Source organism: Lagopus leucura, unplaced genomic scaffold (assembly GCF_019238085.1).
Source record: "Lagopus leucura isolate 7727_CA_CO unplaced genomic scaffold, USGS_WTPT01 Super-Scaffold_100037, whole genome shotgun sequence".
NCBI lineage: Eukaryota > Metazoa > Chordata > Aves > Galliformes > Phasianidae > Lagopus > Lagopus leucura.
In genome coordinates, this window is record NW_024962286.1 from 2,089,941 (window position 1) to 2,114,210 (window position 24,270).

Here is a 24,270-nt window from a genome sequence, read left to right on the forward strand (position 1 = left end):
TCCATCCATCCATCCATCCATCCATCCATCCATCCATCCATCCATCCCCATGTCTGTCCATCCACCCATTCACCCATCCATTCCCACGTCCACCCACCCATGCATCTGTCCATCCCCAAATTCATCTATCCATTTCCATGTCAATCCATCCATCCACCCTCATGTCCATCCATCCATCCCCACGTCCACCCGCCAACGCATCTGTCCATCCCCACATCCATCCATCCACCTGTCTGTCCATCCATCCCCGTGTCTGTCTGCCATCGTTCCCCCTCCCTCACCCACCTGCAGCTGGATGTGCCGCCGGCGCAGGGCACCATGCACAGCTCCCAGCGTGGCTGCGGCAGCAGCAGGAGAGAGACTGCGGCAAGGGAGCCTGGGGGGCCCTGGGGAGGACCCATGGTCATCAGCCAGCACTGCCTGCAAGGGACAGGGACAGCATCACTGCTGCAGGAGGGGAAACTGAGGCACGGATGGGTTCGTAGCGCTGAGAGTGCAGAGGGAGCGGGGAGCACCTGGGTGATGTCCTGCAGCGTCTGGTGCAGCAGCTCCAGCTCTGCACGCAATGCCTGCACCTCTGCTGACGGCTCCTGAGCACGAGAGGCCTCCTGCAAAACACCCGGCGTGCAACGTGCCAGGTGTGCGTTGTGCATCACACACTGCGACCTGCCTTGGTGTGCAGCGTGCATCTCACACAACGACCCACGCTCACCATCTTCTGCAGCTGTGCTGTCAGAGCCTGCACTGCCCGCTCCTTCTCACCACCTTCCTTCCGTAGCTGCTGCAGGGCTGCTGTCAGCTCCGCCAGCCTGGGTGAGATGGTGCCCAGCAGGGCTGGTGCTCAGCACCATGTAGAACCACGCTGTGTTGCATGGCACTGTGCAGCACCGTAGCTCCTGTGCCACCCCATAGCATACCACAGCGCCCTGTCACCCCTACAGCATCCTGTAGCAAGCTATAGTATCCCACAGCACCCCATAACACAGCGTAGCATCCTTTAACACCCTGCACCGACCCACAGAGCACCACCGCATCCCTCAGCACCCTGTAGCACCCCACAGCAGCCTGAAGTATCCCACAGCTCCCCAGAGCACCCGGCCGCACCCCATAGCACCCAATACCACCCTACAGGATCCCCCAGCACCCCACCTGTCCCCCAGCACCGCCCTCTCCTGCTCAGCATCGCGGCCCCGTGCTGCCAGCTGCTCCTCCAGCTGTGCCAGCTGCTGTGCCTGCTGCTCTTGCACTGCACCCGCCCGGCCCTCGGCCAGCTGCAGGTGAGCTCCCAGCTGCACGCAGGCGGCGTGGGCAGCACGGCCAGCACGGCTCACCTCCTGCCCCAGCTCCACCAGATCTCTGCAAAGGGAATGGGGGATAGGAGAAGGGTGAGCCCATATCTTGCCACCCCGTTCCCGTTCCTCGCCGCCCCACTGACCTCTCAGTGGCGGCTCGCAGCTGGCCAAAGTGGCGGCGGAAGGCCACTGCCTGCCTCCAGAGGGTGAGCAGGCGGCCGTGCTCGTTGCTGAAGTAGGTGTTGAAGGACTGTGAGGGGATGGGGATGGATGGAGCAGATCCTGGTCACGCAGCTTTGCAGCCCGCAGCACCAGGTCTTGCCCCATGCACCATCCCGTGCAGCCCCAAAAGTGCCTCCGTGCAATACCTGCTTCCGCCCTGCATTCCTTTGCATGCAGCATTGCTTCACCCTGCATCCCCCCCCTGCACCACAAATTCTTCTCTGTGCAATGACCCCGTGGTTCTGCACTCCCTCTGTCTCCCTGCTTTGCATCTCTCCATGCAACATCCTCTGAATGCCCAAATTCCTCTCCATGCAATGTCCTACACCCCTCCCCATGCAGCACCCCTCTGCTTTGCATCTGTGCAACACTCCCTGCAACCCCTAATTCCTCTCCATGCAAGTACCAAGGGTCCCACATCTCTGTATCTCACAACCCTTCATCCTGCAGCACCCCTCCACTCCTCTGCTTCAAATCTCCCCATACACCACCTACTGCACCCCCATAATTATCCATGCAATGTTCCTTCTCCATGCAGCACCCTCTGCATGCAACATCCCATGCATCCACCAATTCTTCTCCATCCAACATCCCAATGGTCCTGCACTTTGCATCCCTTCACCTCGCTGCATCCCGGCACCCCTCTGCTTGGCCTCTTTGTGCAACGCCCTGTGCACCACCAAATTTATCTCCATGCAAAATCCCAATGATCCTGCAACCTTTGCATCCCTCAGGCCCCCATGCAGCACTCCTCTGCTTTGCATCTCCCCTCGGCCCTGACCTCCTCCTCCCTCCTCCACTGGGCCTCACGCTGCTCCAGCTCTCCACGTGCCCGTGCCCAGTCGGCTGTCAGCTTGCGGATGTCCTCGCTCAGTGCCGCGTTGGCCACGTTTGCCTGCTCCAGCTGCTCCCGCAGCATCGAGTTCACCTGCACCAGGCTGCAGCTCCTGGGCAACACAGGGCTGGGGATGATGCTAGGATGTCCCCACAGCCACCAGCCCCACTTGGGGCCCCCTCACACCTTTGCTGTTCCTCCTCCAGCCGGATCAGCGTGTTCTCCAGCTCGTTGGGGCTCTCCTCCTCTGGCTGGCTCTGTGGGGACATCGTTCCCTTTGCATGCAGGTGACGGTGGGGGACATTTGGGGACACACTGGGGACATTACACACTGTCAGCCTCTCCTGCTCCAGTTCTGTCTCCTTCCTCAGCAGCTGCTGCTCCACCTCGCCACATTTCTTCTTGTACTGCAGCACCTGGGGACGACGCGATGGCATCCAGTCCCTCCCCATCACAGCGTTCCTGTGTCCCCAGTATGCACCCACCTTGGCTTGCAGCTTCTGCACCAGCTGTGCTTGCCTCTGCTGGCCCTCCTGGTACGCCTGCAGCTTGCGCTTGTAGGCAGCCTGCTCCTCATCCAGCAGCCTCCGCAGCTCAATGTTGTGCTGTGCCAGGCTCCGGCTCTCCGCCACCTCCTGCTCGCCCGCTTCCAGCCGCAGGGATTGCTCCAGCTGCAAGCCAGCAGCACCCCTTTGAGGATGCAACCTCTCCAGAACCATTCCAGGTACAAGCATCCCAGCTTGGATAAATTCATCTTCCCTTTGATGCTGCAAAGCTTCATAGGGTTGAAGCAACATGGGGCGCCCTGACGTTTTGCACTTGAGATGCAATAGGAAATGGCAACGGAAAACTAATAAGGAATTGGCTGCTGCATGTAGGAAATAACCCAGACCTGGGTTTGCATCAGGTTGGCCAATGGATAAATAGTCTTTCAGCACAAGGAACAGGAAGCAGTGATTTCCCTGCGGGTACTTTTTGGTTCTTGGCTCACTCCTTTTAGCAACCAGGCTGCACAAAGGGGTGTGAGCCCCCGGAGCCATACAGACCCCAGAGTGGAGCAGCTCGAGTTTTGCATCTCCCTGAGCAACCAAAGCCCTCATTCTTCTCCCAGTGCCACAGTTGCAAAAAAAAAAAAAAAAAAAGGAAAAAGAAAGCATTGAGATGAATAAAATGGGAATGCTTTGTGCTTCCTGCAAGCCCCAGCATGCCGGGTGCTGGATCTCCATCACCGCAGCGTCCTCAGCACCTCCGAGTGATGCTGGGAAAGAAAGGTGCATTTTGAGGGTGAAAAAGACGTATTTTGGGCTGTGTGCGTGGCTGACCTACCCGCTCACTGATGGCGTTGTATTTGATGGCCAACTCGTCGCGCTCAGCTCGGCTCTGAGCCAGCAGGTCCTCAACGCGCGACAGCTCCTGCTGCAGGATGCGGTTCTCCTCCTGGAGGGACAGCAGCGAGGCCATGGCCTCGGGGATGGAACCTACAGGAGGGGACAAGGCTCAGGGCATAGGCTCAACTTTGCTGCTTTGCTCCTCTGGCTGCAAACTCCGCATGCCCCTGTGCAACAGTTGCTTTGTGCCATTGCAAAAGCAGCTGCCCTGCTGCAAATCCGCGCTTGCACAAACCGCAGCTTTGCCATTACAGCTGCACGGCAGATTCTGTCTTTGCAAAGGCAAACGATCTCAGCTGCTGCTGGGAGTTCCTACCTCAGTCCAACACGCTCGTGGGTTCCCCCCCCCCCCCCTTTTGCTTTGCTTTCAGCAGCCCCGCGTCTCCATCCTGCTCTGCTCTTTTAGGGCTTTGCTTCCGCTCCGCAAGCGGAAAGCGGATGCATGGTTGGGATTAGCCTGAAATCCTCATTTTCCCCTCCCAGGCTGAGAACCCTCCTCTTCCTGGCTGTATTTGCGTGCCTCAGGGGTCCTAACGCCTCCCCCAAGCTCTGCTTTGCTGCAAAACCGAAGCTTTGCAATTCAAACCAAGCAACAAAGCTATTTGCCTGCAGAGCAAAAAAAGATTCTTCTGCTACTGCAAGAAATCAGCAGCGCCAAGCAGCCCTGCACCCAAAAGCAGAGGAAACGCACTCACTTTGCTCCAGCGTTCGGCTTCCTTGAGATTCAGGGCTCTGTTATCTCACAGGAGCCCGGGAGAGAGGAGCCCTTTCGTTAAGCCATAACGAAGCACGGCCTCGTTAAGCTCATTACGGCGCAGGAGTTGGCACTGGCAGGAAAAAGCGTTGGGTGGAGCGTGCCAGGTTGCTATGGGCAGCCTTTGGCTGGGCGCTGGGAAGGGGCGGCAGCCGCTCCATAAATCATACAGTTAACTGCCACGTGGAAAAGAAAGACCCCGGGCGATTAATGAATTGAAGTGCAGGGGTAACGGCGAGCTGCCGCTTCCTGCTCCCCCCGAGGGCAGAAAGGAGAAACGCTCCAACAAATCGATGCCAGCTCCAAACGTGCAGCCTCAGCAGGGGCTGCGGGGCAACACCGCACTGAAGGCGTTCCCTCTGCGGACCCTCGGATGCGGGTTTGCCCTCCCAGCGTTGCCCAGCCTCTGCTTGCCCCTCAGGAAGAGCAAATGCCCTTCCTCCTCCCAGCTGAGCCGCGGATTATTAGAGGGAGGGTGTTAGGATTGAGGCTTTGCAGCGCTGCTGGGACAGTGTGGCTTATGAAGATGTTCACCCCAGAGCCACGCCGAGGCTCCCTGATGGGCTTTGGGGCCACAAGTCCTCAGCTGTCCCCTTTACTTTCCTGGTTCCTTACCTTCTTTGCCCACAGGGCTTCAAAGCCACTGCTAAGCAACAGCCATGTGTTGTGCCTCGCTGTTTCCCCAGCACCAAGGAGGGAAAGCACAAAACCACCCCCGACATCAAATCCCCACCTCGAAGGCAGCCCCACGGTCCCACCCTGAGCACACAGGGGCAGATCTCAGGGCTGCAAAACGTCACACCTGGCATCAAAATGATTTTATTGTTCCCTTGGAAGTGTGACATCTCTCACCCGGCCCTGTGAGCTGCCAGGGCAAAGCGAAAGCTCTGCAATGGAAATGCTCACCCGTCCAGTTGAGAATGGAAATAATAATTAAGTCTGAAACACTGAAAAAATAGCAGAACTCTGTACTGTGAAAGGCCTTCACCATAATATAAATAGGTAAGAAAATACTTGGGAGTTTTTTCAAAGAGGAATCTCAACCCCAGCTCAGTTCAAGAGACCAAGTTAGTCTTTCATTGCATATATTCCAATAATAAAGTCTCTGCAAAACGAATACAAATCTCTCTTCAAAATAGAGGGGGGAAAAAAAAACACCGAAAAATAACCTTACTGGAGCAGGAAAATAGGAACTCCAGCACTGTGCTCACATTTAGCTGCACACAGCAGTCGTGCTCCCCACCCCCCACACTGCAGGGAGTGCTGGAAGTATCAGGGGTGATGCTCAGCACCTTGGAAGCACGTTGCCTGCACGGTGCTGTCAGCAGCAGACAAAACAAGGCCTTGCACACAAGAAGTCTCCAGGAGGATGCTCCCCCCCGTTTGCCAGACTGAAAGGTTTCAGTGGCCCAAATGCACGAGGAGAAAGTGGAGATGGTGCCAGGGGCAGCCCTGTGCTGCACACCTCAACCCACCTCTATTGCATCAGAATTGAGAGAAAAATGCCCAAATTGGGCAGCAGAAGCGCTGCCAGCTGAGTCCTCTATCAGTGCCCTGAGCACTCTCATGTCACCAAGGGGACACGGGGTGCCACGAAGCTGCCACATTTTTGCAGCCCTGCTAGTGCAGTAAGAAAGGAAGGAAAGAAGACACAAGAAAGGTCACTGAAGCCTCAACGGTTTGCAGTGATCCAGGCACAAAATACCCAGAAAAGGCCCCCAGCTCTGAGGGTGCTGGCGTGGAATTTGGTAAGGCACGTGCTCATTTGTCAACCAGCACCAATTTCTGCTTTTCAACTCCAGCATCAGATTTTGGGGTCTTGTTTCTTGTCAGAGGGGGCCAGGGGAGTACAATGCCACCATAAGTGACGAGTGAGGTGTCCTTAAGCAGCAGGAGCACTTCCCACTGCTGCTTTGGTCCTGCAGAAATTGGCACAATCTTCCTCCAGTGCCTGTGAGGAGCTGGCTCAGAACTGCACCCAGCCTGCATTTGCCTGTGTCTGGTTAGAATCTGACCTGAAGAGAGAAAGAGAGAGAAAAAGAGAGTTTGGACACAGAGAAAAGATGGTTTAGACATTAACAAAGGAGGGCTCAGACACTAAAAGGAGCGGCAGCACAGGTCACCTGGTGCCAATCCATAACTCTCCCCCACACACGGCCAGGCACAGCAGCTTCTCACCTTTCAAAATCTTATTTTAGTGAGAGTAAAACCAGCAGGATTGGGTTCTAACGCTGCAGGCATTGGCCCAAGCAACCTGCAAACCCCACGTGGGCTCACCCTGAAGCTTTGGTGAAGTCACCCCAGACGTCGGTGGCAGGGGCAGAGGGAGCAGCAGCGGGCTGTGGCCAGGACAGCAGGGAGTCTGCAGCAGCCAGAGGAGCCAGAGAGAGAGGAGAAAAAGGAAAACTGTTACTGACAATGATTCCTCCCAGATTCTCTGCATTCAAGAAGATGCTATTTTGCTTTTCCACACACCCACTGCTCGAATGCAGTCAGTTCACCGTTCCAACCTGACTGGGGTTTAAGATGAACTTTGCAGTGCTGCACACAGATGGTGACAGGCCAGGCAGGAGGGCCAGGATTCATGCAGGGCCTTTCTAAACATGCTGTGCTTTCAGCTTGCAAAGTATGTGTGCAAAACTTACGCTTCCCAAACAATCATGAAACACAGAGTGGCTCTGAACAGTTAGGGGATATTAAGACAAGCAGGATGGCTTTGTGATCCCATTCCCCTCAGTGCCTCAGTTCCCCTCATCCAACAGGGCTTCAGCACCATCTCCTCCTGCAGCTCAAGAGGAACATCAAGGTCTTTCTATGTGCATCTCAACAGTTAAAACTGAATCTAAAGAGCCCTGCAGCCATTTCTGTAAGACACAGACCTGTGATGGGGGTACCAGGGAGCCGGGTAGGTGGGTGAAGTGAAGATGGTGGCTGCTCTCCAGAAGGAAGAGTTGGCATGGAAGATTTTCCTCCTGGAGGTGGTGGGAGCAAGCTCAGCCCCCCAGGGCCTGCAGAACGTGGTCTGGTGTTCCCTGCTGCTCCTTCCTTTTTCTTCATATTCTGAAAGGAGACACGAGAGGGAAACTTCAGGTGGAACCACGTTTAAATCCAGAATCAGAGCGTGATTCTACTTCTTCCTCCCAGCCAATGCTTTCAAGTAGCCCAGCAGCTCAGATGCTTTGCTCTGGAGGAAAAAGATCGCTGTGCTACATTCTCCTGGTGCAGCAACAGGTGTTGAACCACAGATGTTTTCATCTGTGAATCCCCACCACGTAGGCACAGACCAGATTCTGTGACTGGGAACCATAAGAAACCCCACTACAAATCATTGCAGACAGCAAGGGCATGAGCAGCTCTGCACCAGGCTTCCTTTAGCAAGGGGATTTCATGAGAAAGCCACTGCTTCCTCTTATGCCACGAACCACAGCAGAGGGGAAAAACAGATTGTGAGGGCTGAGCGTGAAGGCAGACAGCTTGGCTGGAGTCTGCATCTCTAAGAAGCAGTGTTTCACAGCTAACAAGAAATGAGGCTAACAAAAGAGGCTAACAGAACATTCTTGATGCTTTCATTTCCCAAAACGCTGCAAAAAAAAGAAAAGAAAAAGGAAGGGTTTTGGTGCTGTTTCTCTTTCAGTCTTTCAGGACAATCACCAAAGCCACAGGACAGCGTTTTTACAGGTTATGAAGTGTACAGGGTGAAACATCTGGAGCAGCAAAAAACCTCACCGCGATGTTAAGCTTGATGGTCTGCCCCTCCTTGAAGCCCAGGTCCAGTTTGGGTGCCTGGTCAGGGTTTTCAGCCTGCTTGGCCAGCTCGTTCTGTTGCCTCACCCACCTGCAGGAAGGCAGGAAAAAGGAAAAAGACTCGTAAGCTGCAGCCCTCTTTGCACTACGCTTCAATTCAAGTGAACTGGGCACAGTGAACCAGGAGCAAACAGCTCCTCACCCCCAGCACTTGGAGCGAAAACCTGCAGCTGCCACGTGGAACCACCAAGTCAAGAGGACAAAAGGAGAGGCACCAACTCACTTGAAATGGTCCTGGAGAGCGACGTTGAAGTCAAAAGCATCCCCTCGATCCACAAATCCAACCCCAATGAAAGCACGGCGGCCTGGGGAATGAGGAAGAGTAAAGGCTAGAAGTGCAAAACAGGGTAAAAGCCAGGGATGCAGCCCAGAAGTGGGGGGACAGCCAATTTCACACCCCTGCGACTGTCAGCTCCTCCAGTTGGAGCTGAGAGGAATTCTGATGACAGCAGGGCTGAGGTTAGGATTGGAGCTGCATTTCTTTCTTCCTTCTACAAAGAAAGGAACAGCCAGCAAGTTCCAAGCAGGGAAAGCAGTGTTACACTGTCAGCAGGGCTGTAACGTGAGGCTGGAAGAAAACTGCAGCCACGCTTTCAGTTAGCAAAGCTGTGTTTACATCATCACTTCAGCTTGAATGGATTTAAAGAACTAGCAAAACCCAGCTTTAAAATTCTTACAAGTGAATCAACATGGAGGCTGGCATCACAGTGACAGTCCTACACAGCTGTGTCCTTCATGCTGAGCAGTAGATTAAACTAGTAGATTAAAAGATTTTTTTTTTTACTAGCAAAAGGCAGAGCATGAAGAGGTGATCTGTCCATTCATCACTGCAGGCAGGGACTATTTAGCTCTCAACCACACGAATCATTCACCAGTAAGAACTCAGAACAAGCTCTGAGTGTTTTCAAGATCTGCTCCCCCCCAGGCCTGTCTCTGCCAGCACCAAAGCAGCACCACACCGTTGCCATCCTCGATCCGGATGACGAAGTATCTGCTGGAGTCTGTCACACTCTCCACAGCAATGCCAGGGAACTGCTCCACGGGGGCCTGGGCAAAAAGCTCTCCTGAAAAAAGAGAAGCAGGTGTGAGTTAACGTGCCAGTGCAGCACATCAATGCCGCTCTCCTTGCTGTGAGGATGAACATAAAGGCAGCAGCCTGCATGCAAGAAATGGGTAAACACGACCCGCTTCCTCTGCAGCAGCAGCTTGGGAGGCAATTAAGAATCCAGGAGATGGAAAAACTGGCAAAGCGACTTGTTGTGATGACAGGAAGCTTGGAGGAAGAGAGATCAGATCCTGCTTGCCTTATTTTGGCAGATCCACATCATTTCATTCCACCACATAAAGCCTCCCCAGCCGTAGGCACGCACACTTTTCCTGGCTCAGTTACCAATGCTCAACAAAGGAGCCTCCCACTATCTGGTGCTACATGGCACCACACTCTGGAGGTGACAAACCAGCTCAGTAACGCTCAGCAGATGGATTCAAACAACAACACACAGCTGCTTTGCAGTGACACCATGCTCAGGTCTGCCCCGCCAGCAGCCCAATGCCCCCCTGGGGTGACAGGAAAGCCGTTCTGCTGCAGCCCCTCCTCCTTACCTGAGGTTTTGTCCTCCAGCTTGATGAAGGCAGTCTTGCCTTTGGCGGTGATGCGCAGCCTGCCGCTCCATGCTGGCTGGTCAAGCTGCCACTCTGCAGCTCTGCAGGGAGAGGAAAAGGTGACTGACCTCTGGGTGCCCCTGCGGTCCTCAGGCAGCAGCAATGAGACAATTTTATGGCATGGTAACATATCACAAAGCCTCACAAAGTGAGATAGCATGTGAGGGAACCTGCTTGCACCTGGGCTTGCTGCAGACAGGCAGCACGCATCACGAGACCTTGCATCTCACCCCAAGTCTGCTGACCACTTGCAGAAGCACTGGGGAACAGACCCATAGTTCTGCACTGCACAGTACAGAAAGGTTTCACTTCCCCTTCTGCGGAATCACCAGCTTGAAAACAGCGTTAGGGCAACGCAAGCCACACTGGTGAGGGGATCCTTGTGGAATATCTCCGTTTTCATAGAATTATAGAGTGGTTTGGGTTGGAAATCTCCCATCATGGGGACACCATCCAGCAGCTCATACTGCCCAAGACCCTTCCGGCCTGGCCAGGAATACATCCAAAAAGGGGCATCCACAGCTCTCAGGGCAGCTTATGCCAGGGCATCATCACTTCAGGGTGAAGAATTTCTCCCTACTTCATTTCCCCTCGTCCTGCCACTACCAAACCCTGTCCAAGAGCCCTTCCCGACTTCCCTCTCAGCCCTGCAGGCACCGAAAGGCCGTTATAAGCCCTCCCGCAGCCTTCCCGGCCGCTTGGACTCGATGACCTCGGAGGCCTTTTCCAACCTCGGCGATTCTATCGTTCTTCTCCAGGCACAACAACCCTCAACCTCTCCTCGCAGCGGGGCTGAGCGGGCCTGCAGCCCAACGGCGGGGCCTGGCTGCCTGCGAGAGCCCCAAGGCCGCACCAGGCCCACCCCCCGGCGCCGCACCGCACCTGTAGCCGCGGTTGGAGGCCCTCGGCGGCACTCGGTAGACGTGCACGGCCGGCTTCACGCACAGCACCGCCTCGTAGTCCTCCTCCATGGCCGCCAGCACGACGGAAGGGCGCCGGCGACTCTATGGTACCGCCCGCCTCGGGGCGGGGAGAGGAGGAAGGGAAGCACTTCCGGTGCGGGCTGAGCATCACGCTACGCAACTGCGCCCCCTGCCGGGCGGGAGGCGCATCGCAGGCAGTGGTCGGTATCAAGGCACGGGACGCGCTCTGTAGGCACGTTTTTCCCTAAATCACCTTAAAATAAAAACACTGAGAAAGGACTCCATCCTGCTCCTCCTCGGCTCAGCCAGCCCCACAGCCTCTCCTCACGCTACTGAGCAAAGAATGGAGAGCAGCCCAGCCCCAAAATTCTCCTGTTCCCATCCCTGTGCTTGGAAGTTCAGCTTCTCCTTCCCAAGAGCCCTTGTAGCCCAAAGAGGACAGATGTCCCTCATCTCATCCATAGCACCTCAGAACCAGGCCGGCTGTCCCACAAGGTGACACAAACACTACCATGGCCAACAACAGCCAATGGATTTTTGGGGTTCCCATTCCGGGGAACGGGAGAAAAAAAGGGATGTGGCAAAGCGATGAGACGGAAGCAGGCCGTGAAAAAGTTTAAACACATTTATTGAAAATACAATTTATAAAATGTTTCTCTGCATACTCGGGCGCGCTCTGACGGGGAGGCAGGAGAAGCTCTCGGCCCCACGAAAGAAGGCGCGTGCCCCGCGACCGCCGTCTCGCCCTGCCTGCAGGTCGGGAGCAGCCGCCACGGCTGAGGCATCGGCGCACGGTCAGTGCTGGAGAACAAGGTCGGGTGTGCAAGGAGAAGGGTGGTAGGCACCTGACGGACGGGAGGAGACATCTAACATTGGCAAGGTAGCGGGAAGCTACGCCAGGAGCTGGGGTCGGGGTTGTTGTGCCAGCTGCCAGCCTTCTGGAATAGAAGCTATCGAGCGGTCGTTAAGGAAAGGTGCAGTGACTACAGTTATTGCTAATGTCCTTCTCCCCTCCTGCTCCCACCCACCCCAAATAAATCAGTTTCACAGACGCGCCTCCAGCCTGAGAGGGAGCTCAGTAAGCAGCAAGATTATAGCTTCTAAAGCCACGGAGATGGGTTGGGATCCTGGTGGGACGAGGCTTCTGCCATTCCCACCTCGTCACCCTCCTTCGCCACTCACTCAGGGTTCCGGGAACTCACGTGGAGGGTGACACAGGGTCAAGGAGCCAACTGACATTCTAGCAGATGCCATCTCTTTTTTGTACACAGGTAGTTTTATTTTACCTTTTTTTAAGCCGTGTTTCCATCCACATCTTTCCAGATGGGAGTTTCCCATACAACATGGCATGGCACAGTCACTTCTGTTCAGTCAGAAGGCATCAGGTTTGCTCATTTACCATATCTGCCAAGCACAAAGCATCTGGCAACACTGCACCCGTACAGAATAATCCTCTGACAGCCAACAACAGTATTTTCTAGGTACTGAGCACGCAGCAATCCGCCGGCCCGCGGCCATTTCAGCTGAATGAACAGTCGAGGTCCTCACGACACGCAGAAACGCCTCCACACCTGACGCTGCCCGTTGCATCCCCTCCAAGAAGAGCCTTAGTGTTCATCTAATCCCTGGAGACAGGAATATCAAGACAGGCCAGCTTTGTCTAGCGTGCATTAGGACAGACAGCACTGCGCACGGGGGAAGCATCCACGTTCAACAGCATCCTGTGACACACACCAGCTCCTCATGGCTCTTCTCCACCACCACCGCCGCCATCCTGGGAAGCTTTCAGCCTACAAGCTGCCTGAAATCCTGCCTCTTCGTGGGAGCAGGAGCAGCAAGAGCAATCCATTCCCTGAAGCCCAGCGGAAAGCTGGCTGTTACCACCCACAGCGTACGACGATGGGGAGGTTTCCAGACTTGATTGAACACATTTTGTTCCTAAATGTCTGTGATTTCTAGAAGCGTGTGTATCAGGTACAGCACCGGCTCGTACCGTAACAGAGATCAGAGTCTTCAGTCCATTGTAAGCCACTTCGGTTTCAACCTTCGGAGCAGCGGCCGTCCCGCTCCCCGCCGTCACATCAGCCACCACGCAGGCTGGATGGAACGCAGCTCTTCACCATGGGTTCATTTCATGGAGCAAATGAGAGCCACGCAGCACTATTACCCTCCTAGCCTGCACATCCAGCTGTCACAGAGCCCCAGCTCCCCGCAGATCAGCTCTGCTGCAAGCAGTAACCAAACAGCAGGCATTTTCATGGGATCTGTCTACATTCCCTTCTCCCCACATACAAAAAGATGTATTTAAAGTTTTTTTTTTTCCCCTCAAGCCAGCAGAAAACACTAGCCAAGCTTTAACAGGTGCAATACACAAACCAGGTCATTGGACTCCTCTGGCTCCCAGGCCATGGCAAGCAGAAAGGCTGGGCATCCCAGAGTCCAGTTTGCTTGGCAGTGGTAGAAACACAGAACGAGAAGCTAAGCTTGTCAAACCCTAACCACTAAAGTTGCAGGAATTCAGTGAAGTTCCTTTTCAAACACTTAGCTACCTCTCTCAGTTAAAACAAACTAAACAGTTAAAACCCTTTCCATGCACTCCCTTGAAAGTCAATCCGATATACAAACAGAAAACAAAAGGAAAAAAAAAAAATCAAAAGATATCCTTTGAAACAGAACTTGCTCTTAAAGTGATGAAGACAAAACGTGTGTCTGGGGAGGCTTCCCATTTTTTTCCTAAATCCCAGGTTACAAGTACAACAAACATTATTGCTGGCACTAGCTTGAACCAAAGTGGCACACATGACTCTTTGCACCTGTCCGAGTCCTTTACCCTCCCCTCCCCTTCCTGCTTACAGTGACTGGGGACAGCCCTCGTCAGTTTGCTGATCACAGTGCGTGGAGCAGGGAGGTCACAGTGCGTGGGGTTGGAGGTCACAGTGGGCAGAGCAAAGGGGATCACAGTGCAAGTAAACCAGGTAGTTCCCTTTGCTCAAGTCCATTTGTCCGCCACAGCAGTGCGACCCGTGGCGGCTGACCCTGCTTTCTGCAGCATCCTCTCATGCCCACGTTTATCTGCGTTGTTTGAAGCCTTGTGAACCATCGGGGCCCAGGGGCTGCCTAATCACATTATTGGGCTGCCTGATGTCCTCTGGCTGGGAGATCCTCGTTGGCCTGCAAGGAGAAAGCAGAGGACGAAGCAATGTATCTGTGGAATGTAAGGCGTGCAATTCAGATACTCCTCTACTTGCTTTGGTGGAAAGCTGCAGGATGACTGTTGCAGACCTGCTGCATTTCTCCCTGGGATAAGGGAACACGATCAAAAATAAACTGATGCTTCATTTCTTCCCTGAAGTTTTCAAAGTCTTGTTCCCAAGTGGCCAAGATCCACACTACAACTACAAAGGAAAGGCCTTAAACAACCTGGACTCATTTCAGAGTGCTTACTTTCAACTTTCCCATTGATGACAGCAGCTCCATCAAGCCTTCCTTGTCTTTGCTGAGGTTTTATGTCGTGTCAAAGTTGCTTGCACTCCTCTCTATATCCCCACCTTGCTCTCTCAAGGATTTAAGATAACCTTTATTGCCTTATTGGGCACAAGCACTTCCTCTAGCTGCCAAAAATCTGAACGGTAAGTTGCTGTTTACAAACAAAACGCTCCTTTCTCCTTGGCTGGCCTCGTTTAATACTCCAAGGAGCACATCTCCTCTTTCCCCTGCTTGGAAGGTATTTGCACAGAGCACGCACACAGCCGTCACTTTCCCGCCCCCGGTGCCAAGTCTGCTCTCACCTATCTAGAATGGGTTTCTCCTGCTCCTCTTCAGGGCTGGCGCTGCCCAGTATTCGTTTCCTGGCCTCGGCGTACTCTGCCTCCCTCTGTGCCAGGGACTTGACAGGGAACGCCGGTCTGGTGGTGGAGTTGGGGTTGCTGAGCACACCGTTGGTGGCTGGCCGCTTCAGGATCCGGATCTGGGGGGGGGGACCTGAAGGAACGCTGTCGTCCTGAATCACGATCGGCACTTTAGGAGGAGATTTGGATTTTCTACTGCTTGAAGGAAAAAAAAAAGCAACAAACAAACGCACGGCATTCGATCAGCGCTTGTTTTCACCGCAAGCACGCTTTGCTGTTCATTCTGTATGCGGCTTCCTCCCAGCCAAATGTCATTCCTGTGACTAAGAGGCAGCTGTAACAATTAGAGACCTTGTTGTATTTGTAACCCTAAAGTAGAGGCAGGCAGGTTTGCAGATTAGCTCAGCAAGGGACAGAAAACACCAACCTCTGATGCGTTCAACGTCTTGAAACTCAACCAAAGGAGACTCTGAGCAGAGATAACTTGACTTTTGATTTGATTCACCAAAGATTTTCCAAAAGAAAGCGTTTACACATCTTCAAAGGCATTGATGTAAGCACTTTAATTCCACTCCTTGCCAGGCCTTGGAGCCAACCTTGGCCCCAGCCTGTTTCAATTCTCACTGACCCTTTTCTGCGTGGGTATGGGAATCCTTGAGAAACAATACTGTGACTCTAAGCGGTGTGCCAGCAATCACAAGGAAACAAACAAAAATATGCCTCAGAAGTGATTAGAAGTACCATGCTAGGAGGCAAGACACCCCCACTCCAACCCAAACAAACAGGAAAATTAAGCCTTACTGATGCAAGACATGGTGAGCCAATTTAGGCTACAAGCTGCGATTACCTGACTCACTCATTTCTTCCTCGGAGTGCCTTTTTCTTACAGGGCTTCACTATAACTGGAGCTACAGCCAGTCTGGGAGACCCAGCTCCGAAATAAAATCACTCCTAAGAACCTTTCCATTACTCTGCTACAGACCAGAGGGGCCCCCTGGTGGCACCACTACAGATTCCACTTCCACACTGACAGCAGTTACCTTTCCTTCTGCGTGATCTTCAGCTTCTTTTCCAATCGTCTGTCTATTTCCTACAGAGGAAGGAAGAAAAAACAAAAACGTGAAGGCTCATCTTTGAGATCAGAGTACGAATCTGCCTGCAAACACCTTTGTTTCCAGCAATGCCTCACTGTGAAAGGCAGAGCCAGAACGCCTCTCAACCTGAGGATGGCTTGCAGAGGAAAGCAAAGCCCCTTCATTCACTGCACCCATGAGTACACCTACAGCAGGCTGAAGTTGCAGAGCAGGGTGGAAGGGCAGCTGCGTGGTGTTCATCTCCCCTGGAGAGCAATTTTCATTTTCAGAACTTCAGCTGTAAGAAAGCTCTCTTATGGGCAGAAAAAGAGCTCCAGAGACATTCAGCAAGGTGCTCCCAGGTGGAGCAGACACTGGCACCAGACCTCCCTGCCAAAGAACCCCTGGAAGCAGCAGCTGGGCCGACACACAGCAGCACAGACATGGAGCCTGCAGCCATCCTGAGGACTAGCCAGCAGGTCTGCATTCCTGCTGCTTGCTGCGAGAACCCGCCTTCACCAAAATATCCTTGCCCTGCCCAACCTGCACCCAGAGACTCACCGAGCTGCAGTAGCCAACCATGCTTTTTCCTCCTATGCCTCTCCTCTGCTTTTGCAACAGAGCTGCCAAGTCAATCAATACATGGAAAGAAATCTTCATTACCCTGAGAGCCGACAGTGTGGCTGTAAGGTTGCTGACCTCTGTCGAAAGCTTGCACCTGTCTTACAAAAGGTGTTTACGTTTTGCACTTGGGGCAATTACACAAAGAAACTCTGCTAAACAGAAAAATAAAGCTCTCAGCCCCTCCAGCCTCTAAGTAACCTATCCCAACAAGATGCACCTCACCATGGCCTTTAGATCCCCATGACTGCAGACTGCATAAAAGAGCTTCCAAAACAGCAATGCGTTTTATTTAACTGTCAGTAAAGAGGGAAAAAAGTAGCTGGGAGTGTCCCAGTTTTACCATCTGATAACTGGTAACGCTGCAGGAAAGGTCATGCTCCTGGCAGGATGCAGCCACTCTGCTTTTCAGGTCAGTTTAACTACACCACAAGCCTGCTGCCAGCAGAGCCTGCCCTGCTGTCAAGAAGCATGCACAGCCTGGTGATGAGCTGCACTGCCCCACATCCCCACTCCTACACTTCTTTGCAGTTACTCCCCAGTGAACAAGGAACGAATGCAAGCCATGACACACCACCAAAGCGTGGTGCTACTCATGGTCATGCAGCCCTCAGCACCCTCCAGCTGGAAATACACAGTTCTGAGTTGTTTCTCAAAGATTTTGTTGGGTGAGACGTTGAATTTTCTTCCCAGCTCTATATGAGGAAGCCACATTCGTTTCCTAGGAATAAAACACAGCATTGAGCCGAAGGCCAAATCTCAACGAATCCCCCTGCTGAGGGCAAACACACCTGCAGCTTCCTTCCCTTTCAAGAAGGCTCAAATTTCAGAAGAAAATCCCACCCCAAGGTTGCTCAGGAGGATGGAGCCTCCTGCCCACGTGGATGGAGGAACGGCCAGCCAGGAAGGCAGCAGGGAAGCGGATATCCTGGCCAAGGATGGAAGTGATTTAGAGCAGCTAGCAACAAACAATGACAGCCAAACCAAGGCCAGGGGGTTAGCTCATCTGTCTACCCTCCACCAGAAGAGGTTACATCCTACTATAGAACATTTTATCAAACCTGAACACACGGCTGTACCCCTCCAGGGCTGTCTGGAATGAAGCTTCTTTAGATACCCCTTCATAAATACCTCCCATGTTGGGGAGGGCTGTAGGGTGCAAACCCCCAAGCATCTCCACTCATTCATACCATGAGGAGGATTTTTCCAGTGCCATGCAGCAGGTACAGAGATCAGAACCAGCACGTCAACCCTCAGCCCAATGCTGGTTGTACAGCACTCTGCCCAAGGTACAGAGAGCCATAAGGAAGATCCGGTTCTGTTCTCCTCTCTTCCCTTCCCAGCTATGCTGCTGCATTCCTGTAGGCTCTGTGAGTCAGTCCTGGGGTTAATGCCACGTTCTTTACCTCGGATGGCCAGATCCTGTCATTGCAAAGTGTCATTTCAACCCCATCACCTGAAAAACACTCTGATTAATGTGGCTGTCACAGTGATTGAGTGCTGCTGGGCAGCTCTTCAACCTCTCATGCACCAGGGACGTCCTGCCTACATTCTCTGCTGCCAGAATCTACAGCTTCCTCATCTAGAAAGAAACACAGCTTTCATTTACCTAGCATAGGCAAGGGTATCCCAAGGAATCCTTCAAAACCTACCATCAGAACACCCTAAATGAGTCCTTCACCCAGATTTTCCCTCTCCTACAACTACCAAGTACTTGGCACTTCTGCTGCCTCGCTCCTCTGGCAGCCATAATATGAGGAGATGGATGCTGTCTTTTCCTAAGCAAAAGCCCCATCACTGCAAACTCCTGATGCTTAACAGAACTATATTTCAGTAGGCACGGTGGTGATGGGCTGACAAGTTGGACTTCATCTTAAAGGTCTTTTCCAACCATAATGAGTCTATGATATTATAGGTATGAAGGAGTTCAAATTTACAGAGCATTATCCACTCAGATGGGCAGCCCTTGATCACCAAAGCAACCCAAGGCATTAGGAAGAGACACAGTTGGCAGCTCACAACAGGGGTCACGCTGCACACAGCCACAAGCTCAGGAAGCAAAACCAGCAGATCTGTTTGCTTGCTGATGTCATTCTGTTTGCACTGCTCTATCTCATGTTGCATTGCCATCGAGCTGTGGATAACAAGATAAAATTAGGACCTGACTTACGGCCCAAGTGCCAGAAGCACTACAACAAGCAAAAGGCATGCATGCAGAGGAGGGGGGAGCCCACATGGCACTCAAGGACACCAAGCTGCACAGAAGCTGGGCAGGTCACGCTGTACAAAGCCAGTTATTAATCTTCTGATGGTGAGAATGCATTAAGGAGTTTCTCCTAGCTTTCATTCCCCAAACAAGCATATTTATAACCAAAAGTTAAGCATCATTCGTGCCCCTGTGCTTTTATAAACACCCTTCTCAAAGATTAGCAGGGAATCTCAACAAACTATTTTTAGTGCTATTATGTCTAGATGCTAAAAGGGACCCAGCAGCCAGCAGGGAGAAGACACTGTTCTCTGACATTTAAACTGCATTTGTAGATGAGGACGTAATGGAAGCTGAGCTCCAGTCCCATCACAACCAACTTTCCAGCCCAGGAAAAAAACAACAAACAGCAAAGCATGTGAGGATCACTGTGCCTCCTGGAAAGCAATTAGGTGAGGACTGCAAACAAACCTATTTAGACTCAGTGCTCCTGAGGCAGACTCATAGAATCACAGTTTGAAGTGAGGCACAAGCAGAGAACCCCAGGTTAACCCTGACTGCTGCCTCAAGCACTTGGTTGGAATAACGATGGCATGTCAGATATTTGTAAATAATTACCCCTCTGCAAAAGATCTCCAGACCTTTGAAAGGCAGCAACTCCAAGCTGGGAGGAAAGGAATAACAAAGCAACTGCTGGCATTTATTTCTTCCAGGTTTGCTGAGTAACTTTAACAATGCCTCAGCACAGGCAAAGACTTCAGCTCCCTAAAAATCCCTTACAGCAGCAGGATTTCTCCCCTCTGCCTCCAAAATGCAGTTACTTGACAGAGGAGATACTCACCAAGAGGGCCACACTGGAGCTCAGAGCTGCCACTGATAAAGGAAGCTGCGCTCTCTTCAAAAGCTGCTAACATTTCACATGCACAGCTCTGGAAAAACATTAACCGTGCTCTTTGATGTATTTGCTGGGGACACTTCTGAATACAACCTGCTACCTTGCCAAAAAACAAGAGCGTGAGATCAAACCAAGAAAGAGGGAATGAGCCTGGAGCTGCATCCTGCCACGTCAGCGCAGTGGGAGCCTCATCCACCGAGCACAGGCACCACAAGACACCCTGAAAACACCATCCAGTGAGAGCAGCAACAGATGATCTCCAGGTAGCAAACTGACTCCTCGCTAGCGACTCATTTCTTTCCTCTGAAGATACGTAAATCTTCTGTTAATTACTAGAACTTCCCAATTCCTGAGGCTAGTGGGAGTCAGACTGCTTCATTAATTAATTTGCCAAGTTGCTCTGCTTGCAGTAACCCTGGCAGTGCACCGTACCCAACGTGATGCCAAGAAAGCCACAGCTGCTTTCAGCTGCATGGCACCTGTATCTTCCATAGGTAGGTAAAGCTCCTCAGCAGCTACAAAACACAGGAAGGGCCAGGCTCCCTTCCTCAGCCAGGCAAACATAGGGGGAAGCACTGAAGAAGGCTGCAGTTTCTCCTCCCTCCCCTCCTTCGTGGTTCAGGGGCACAGGCAGATGCTCACCAAGGTCGTGCTGCTGAAACTGGCAACAAACAGAGACTGCTACCAGGTGATGCTGCCTCACAGCAACATCCCATTGCAGATGCTGGCTTTATGACATGCACAGCTTGTTTGTTCCTAGCCAACGAAGCTCTTTTCTTATCAGTCTCTGCTTGGGCAACGCTGAGCAGCAGGAACAGAAAGCCTTGTTTCCTAGTTTCAAGAGTTTTAACCAATTACAAATACCTAAGGCAAATATTCAGTAAATATTCACAGAACTCACAGTGAGCCTGTCCCCCCTCTCGCTGCTTCCTGACAGCAGAAAACACCAGTTATCCTCAGGGCTTTTCTCCAAAGCACAGCCCTACCCTGAAAGGTACCTTCCTGCTGACTTGTCCTCCAATCACACAAGCAGTTAGCAGGCTACACGGCCTGGAGGTCACAGCATTATGCTCCAAAATACTTCCCTTTTGACTTCTGTGTACTTTGATCGCATTTAGCAACAGAAGAAACGCCAGCCAAAACCCAGATGTAGGCCTTTGCAACCAATGATTCACCTGCCTCTGCTGAAGGGTGAAATCCAAAGCAGGAAGCCCGGCCTGCTCCCACTACCATTTGCACAGAGAAGGCAGAAAGGAGCTCAGCAAGCATCAAACCCTCCTGGCACACAGCAATACCAGCAGATGATCCCCCTACCCACACACACCTCCAGCTCAATGTGACCCCTGGGTACAGGGTTTTCACTCCAATTTGAAGTATGGCTTCCCATCTGATGTGTAACAATTGGTTTAACCAGGTCAATAGGCTCAAAAACACACCACCCTTTTGTGATTTCCTTCTTCCTGGGAAGGCCACACAACAGAGAAATGAGCAATGCATGAAGTCCTATTCATGTTTACCAACCCAGACTGTCTCCTTGATGCCTCACACTTGGATCCTGCCACCAGCCTCTTAGACAACCCCAGACAGCTCACTCACACACCAGTTCCCCCTTTGTAACTCACTGACAGCAAAACCTCCCCGTTTCAGACTTTTCAAATACCTGTACACAGGCAGTTGTGCAACACAGAGCCTTGTTAGCCAGACCTGCTGGCCCCACAAAATTCTGCTGCATCAGCTTGGTGCACAGAACTCAGATGTAACATCCCCCACGCCTGCAAAACTCTCAGGGTAGGTGGAACTACTGGAGCAGAGGTTTCTGCTTCATGTATGGGCACACAGGGTGGCACACAGCAAACGAGCTGCTCCTTGAGCTGGCAAGCACTGGGTCATTCTGATGACACAGAAAACTAGAAGACAAACAGAAGCTGCATTAAGAAAAATAAATAAAATCAACTCTCTTTCTTATAGCTGCTTTGACTGACCAAGTCCAAAAGAGAAGCTGCATCAGGTATTTTGGCTTTTCCCCTTTCAAAGGGCACCAGCATCCCTTCGGTGAATTAAGGTCTCAGTGCTGTCTGTAAAGCCAAATCCACAAAAGCTACATGTGCTGCCATACTGACTAGGAAAGCCACAGCAACTCTGCTCAGCCCAAAACTGCTTCTTGCTGAGAAGCACCTTCTTCAAGACCTAGAATCTTACTGATTTAGGAGCCCAGCACCAAGAGCCACACATACAGAGGGAAAAAATGAGCACTAAATATCTCAGCATCCTTTCTGCTCCATAGAACACCCTCAGGTGACTTAGCAGAAAACTACACACCCAGAACCACAGATCTCCCTTGGCTACATTTCTCCTATTTCCTCGAATATGTGCTGAAAGGTCTGAAGAATAACTGGTCAGGTTCACAACTGCTTACAAAGTTCAGAATATAGTTAAAGCTGCTCCTTGGCATGCTAGGTTTTATCTTTAACGTTTTACTGCATATCCCTCTGGACCATGGCTATCATATCTCTAAGTTAGGCTCTGTTCCAGACCCATGCCAGGTAAGGTATAGGTGAAAGAAACCACAGCAAATGCCTCACGACAAAAACAACATAATGATTACGGTGGCAAACCAACTTCTAAGCTCCCCCTGCACACAGTTTTTTTCACTCACACTTCCAATAGAAAATCCACCCCACTAAAGCAGCAGATATCAAGCCTGCTCACCGCAGCAAATTTGTCACAAGAAAAGCAGGTGTGCCTCAAATATATTTCAACTGCTAACAACTGACGTCAGTCACGCTGTCTGCTCCCCTTCCTGCACTGTTCCCCTTTTCAGAATCTGCCCCTGGCAGCAATAATTGCTGTAGTGACTCAGAGAGCCCCCAGCAGCACCCACTTGCTTCAAGCAGAAAGCCAGAAGAGAGCAAGTCCATGTCCCCACAGGTCCATCCCAGCTTTGACTTCCTGCAGCCATCAGCAGTGGCAGAGATCCTCCTTCCTGCAGGCTGCAGCATGACCTTTCTAAAATATCTTGGCTGCTAGAAGACAGCTTCCATGTCTTCTCTTGCACAATAATAACTCCTGCTGGAGACAGCTCAGTTTTCTCCTTGCTCCGAGTGCTTTTACAGGCACCCAAAGCCTGGACAACTGCAAAAGCAGCTGCAAGCGTGGTGTCAGCTCCTAGAGAAATGTCTGCTCCCCACTGTGTGGCACAAGTGTAATGTCTCTGCAGCCTGGACTTGCTGGAAAGGGGCGTCAGAAAGGACAGGCGATGAGATTTCCCTTCTAAGGGTTTTGAAAGAGCACCAAAAGGTAAAAGCTGTGAAGACAAACAAGACAGACAACTGGTGCCTGGGATTTGAGCAGCCCTGCAATTTTAAACCATTACTCTAGGCCTCAGCTATTATCAGCTCCCAGCCACAAGCGATGTCTCTTCATGAAGCAATTTAATGAGCCCTTAAATTAACTCCTCCATCCTATGCGAGGTTTCCCATTATCACAGGATCACGGTGCTAGTAGCAGCGCCAGCCCTGCCTGGCACCTCGCAGAGACGAGGGCATTGGATTACAGCTTCTATTTTGCCCCCACCCCGCTCCCCACCTGTAACCCAATTCCTGCAGCAGCCGCTGACCAAACCCAAGCTGCCCTCTTGCTGCAGAGCCAATTGTTACAGCGTTCTTCTGCCCTCTGAGCGTCAACGAGCCCACAGAACTCCCTACAAACAGCAGCTCTCAATCAACAGATGCGATCCTCTTTCTCAGGCTACGGAGTAACGAACCCCCCACACACCACTTGTCCGTGCTATTAAGTTTACTGATTTTGTTACACGAGGGAAGCGTGCAGAACCCATCTGCAGCCTCTCAGCACGACACGACCCAACCACAAGCCATGAGGCGGCCTAACGGAGGCAGAGGGCTGCCCAGGAAGAGCCCCAAGCTCCTCACCGCGATCAGGGCCGTACCAACAGCTCCAGGAGAGCTGAGGCAGCACGCCGGGCTAGGCCCGAGGCGAAGCAGGGCCCAGATGCTGCGGTGCGAACCGTGCACGGCTCCACAGCCCTGCCGCAGCCCCGCACCGTACAGGCCGCGGCCCCTTTAAGAGGCCTACCGGCCTCTCCCGGCCAGCCGCCACCTCAGGAGCCGCCGTGCCATCCCCCACTCCTCCCTCTACGCCCCCTCTTCCGCCTCGGCCGACCGGGAGCCGTCCTCACCCCGCTGTCGGCCGCCTCCTCCCAGCTCTCGGCCACCTCCTCATCTTCCATTTTAATTCTCCTCCGCCGCCGCCGCCGCCAGCCCAGGACCAGCGCATGCGCGCCCCGCCCCCTTCCTCCGTGCGCCTGCGCGTATACAGCCTCTACCAATCACGGCGCGCCTGCTGCGCCTGCGCGCTGAGAGGGAGCGGGCGACCTCGGGGACGGTGAGGCGGTGCGCATGCGTGGTGGCCAGCTGCGGGAAGCCACGTGCGGCAGGGAGGGCATGCGGCGGGGAGGGCAGCGCGCTGGCCCCTCCTAGCGGCGGGAGGACCGGCGGTAGGGAGAAGGACATGTATAACACACGCGTCGCCCTCTGGGCGGAGCATGAACCCAAGTTTTAGCAGGGTTTACCTCTCACTACAACGCCTGCACTCAGTCCAGCAGAGGGGTTGTGGCTGCTCCCATCACAGCACTTTCAAAGCCTGGCAAAGCCCCTGGCCGGAGGATAACTTTGACTGGGGTTTGTTTGGGTGCTGAAGAAACTCACTGAAGGGCCTCTGTGTCATTCTG

At 52.7% G+C, this 24,270-nt stretch overlaps 3 protein-coding genes across 10 annotated transcripts in view; all 3 read right to left on the reverse strand.

Annotated features, from left to right (window-relative positions):
- CROCC (ciliary rootlet coiled-coil, rootletin) overlaps positions 1–4,555 on the reverse strand; it is a 15,286-nt gene extending 10,731 nt beyond the window's left edge. For 3 of the 5 annotated variants that reach the window (XM_042883012.1, XM_042883008.1, XM_042883013.1), the window contains exons 1-11: positions 4,054–4,362; positions 3,676–3,827; positions 2,835–3,020; positions 2,682–2,765; positions 2,536–2,606; positions 2,296–2,461; positions 1,436–1,542; positions 1,150–1,356; positions 713–809; positions 516–608; positions 286–420 (exon numbers count right to left, since the gene is read on the reverse strand). In XM_042883012.1, the coding sequence (XP_042738946.1) occupies positions 286–420; positions 516–608; positions 713–809; positions 1,150–1,356; positions 1,436–1,542; positions 2,296–2,461; positions 2,536–2,606; positions 2,682–2,765; positions 2,835–3,020; positions 3,676–3,810 (1,281 nt within the window). In that variant the 5' untranslated portion in view covers positions 3,811–3,827; positions 4,054–4,362. Of the gene's footprint in view, positions 1–285; positions 421–515; positions 609–712; positions 810–1,149; positions 1,357–1,435; positions 1,543–2,295; positions 2,462–2,535; positions 2,607–2,681; positions 2,766–2,834; positions 3,021–3,675; positions 3,828–4,053; positions 4,364–4,432 lie in introns of those variants that run through there. The other 2 variants (XM_042883009.1, XM_042883011.1) reach the window with 2 other exon arrangements.
- A 739-nt stretch (positions 4,556–5,294) lies between these two features.
- Positions 5,295–10,960, reverse strand: NECAP2 (NECAP endocytosis associated 2). Its single transcript, XM_042883179.1, has 8 exons — positions 10,840–10,960; positions 9,898–9,998; positions 9,255–9,359; positions 8,519–8,600; positions 8,218–8,326; positions 7,371–7,551; positions 6,769–6,853; positions 5,295–6,506 (listed from the first exon to the last, which is right to left on the reverse strand). The coding sequence occupies exons 1-8, from the start codon at positions 10,926–10,928 to the stop codon at positions 6,458–6,460; spliced, it is 801 nt and encodes a 266-aa protein (XP_042739113.1). The 5' UTR covers positions 10,929–10,960; the 3' UTR covers positions 5,295–6,457.
- Positions 10,961–11,490: 530 nt separating this feature from the next.
- On the reverse strand, positions 11,491–23,813 carry SZRD1 (SUZ RNA binding domain containing 1). Of its 4 annotated transcripts, none has more exons than XM_042883240.1 (4): positions 23,719–23,813; positions 15,769–15,818; positions 14,669–14,923; positions 11,491–14,051 (listed from the first exon to the last, which is right to left on the reverse strand). In XM_042883240.1, exons 1-4 carry the CDS (start codon positions 23,767–23,769, stop codon positions 13,949–13,951), a joined length of 459 nt encoding a protein of 152 aa, XP_042739174.1. In that variant the 5' UTR covers positions 23,770–23,813; the 3' UTR covers positions 11,491–13,948. The 4 variants fall into 4 exon arrangements, with proteins under 4 accessions (XP_042739174.1, XP_042739172.1, XP_042739175.1 ...); XM_042883238.1 differs by having other exon boundaries at positions 14,669–14,926; XM_042883241.1 differs by lacking the exon at positions 23,719–23,813 and adding an exon at positions 17,613–23,521 and having other exon boundaries at positions 14,669–14,926.
- Positions 23,814–24,270: the final 457 nt, after the last annotated feature.

Coding starts and splice junctions, on each gene's coding strand:
- NECAP2 (XM_042883179.1), bottom strand. CDS start 10,928: ATGGAGGAGGACTACGAGGCGGTGCTGTGCGTGAAGCCGGCCGTGCAC. Junction 9,999..10,839: donor GCCTCCAACCGCGGCTACAG/GTGCGGTGCGGC, acceptor CTCTCCCTGCAG/AGCTGCAGAGTGGCAGCTTG. Junction 7,552..8,217: donor CCATCAAGCTTAACATCGCG/GTGAGGTTTTTT, acceptor GTCTCCTTTCAG/AATATGAAGAAAAAGGAAGG.
- SZRD1 (XM_042883238.1), bottom strand. CDS start 23,769: ATGGAAGATGAGGAGGTGGCCGAGAGCTGGGAGGAGGCGGCCGACAGC. Junction 15,819..23,718: donor AGGAGGCGGCCGACAGCGGG/GTGAGGACGGCT, acceptor CTTCCTCTGTAG/GAAATAGACAGACGATTGGA. Junction 14,927..15,768: donor AAGATCACGCAGAAGGAAAG/GTAACTGCTGTC, acceptor TTTTCCTTCAAG/CAGTAGAAAATCCAAATCTC.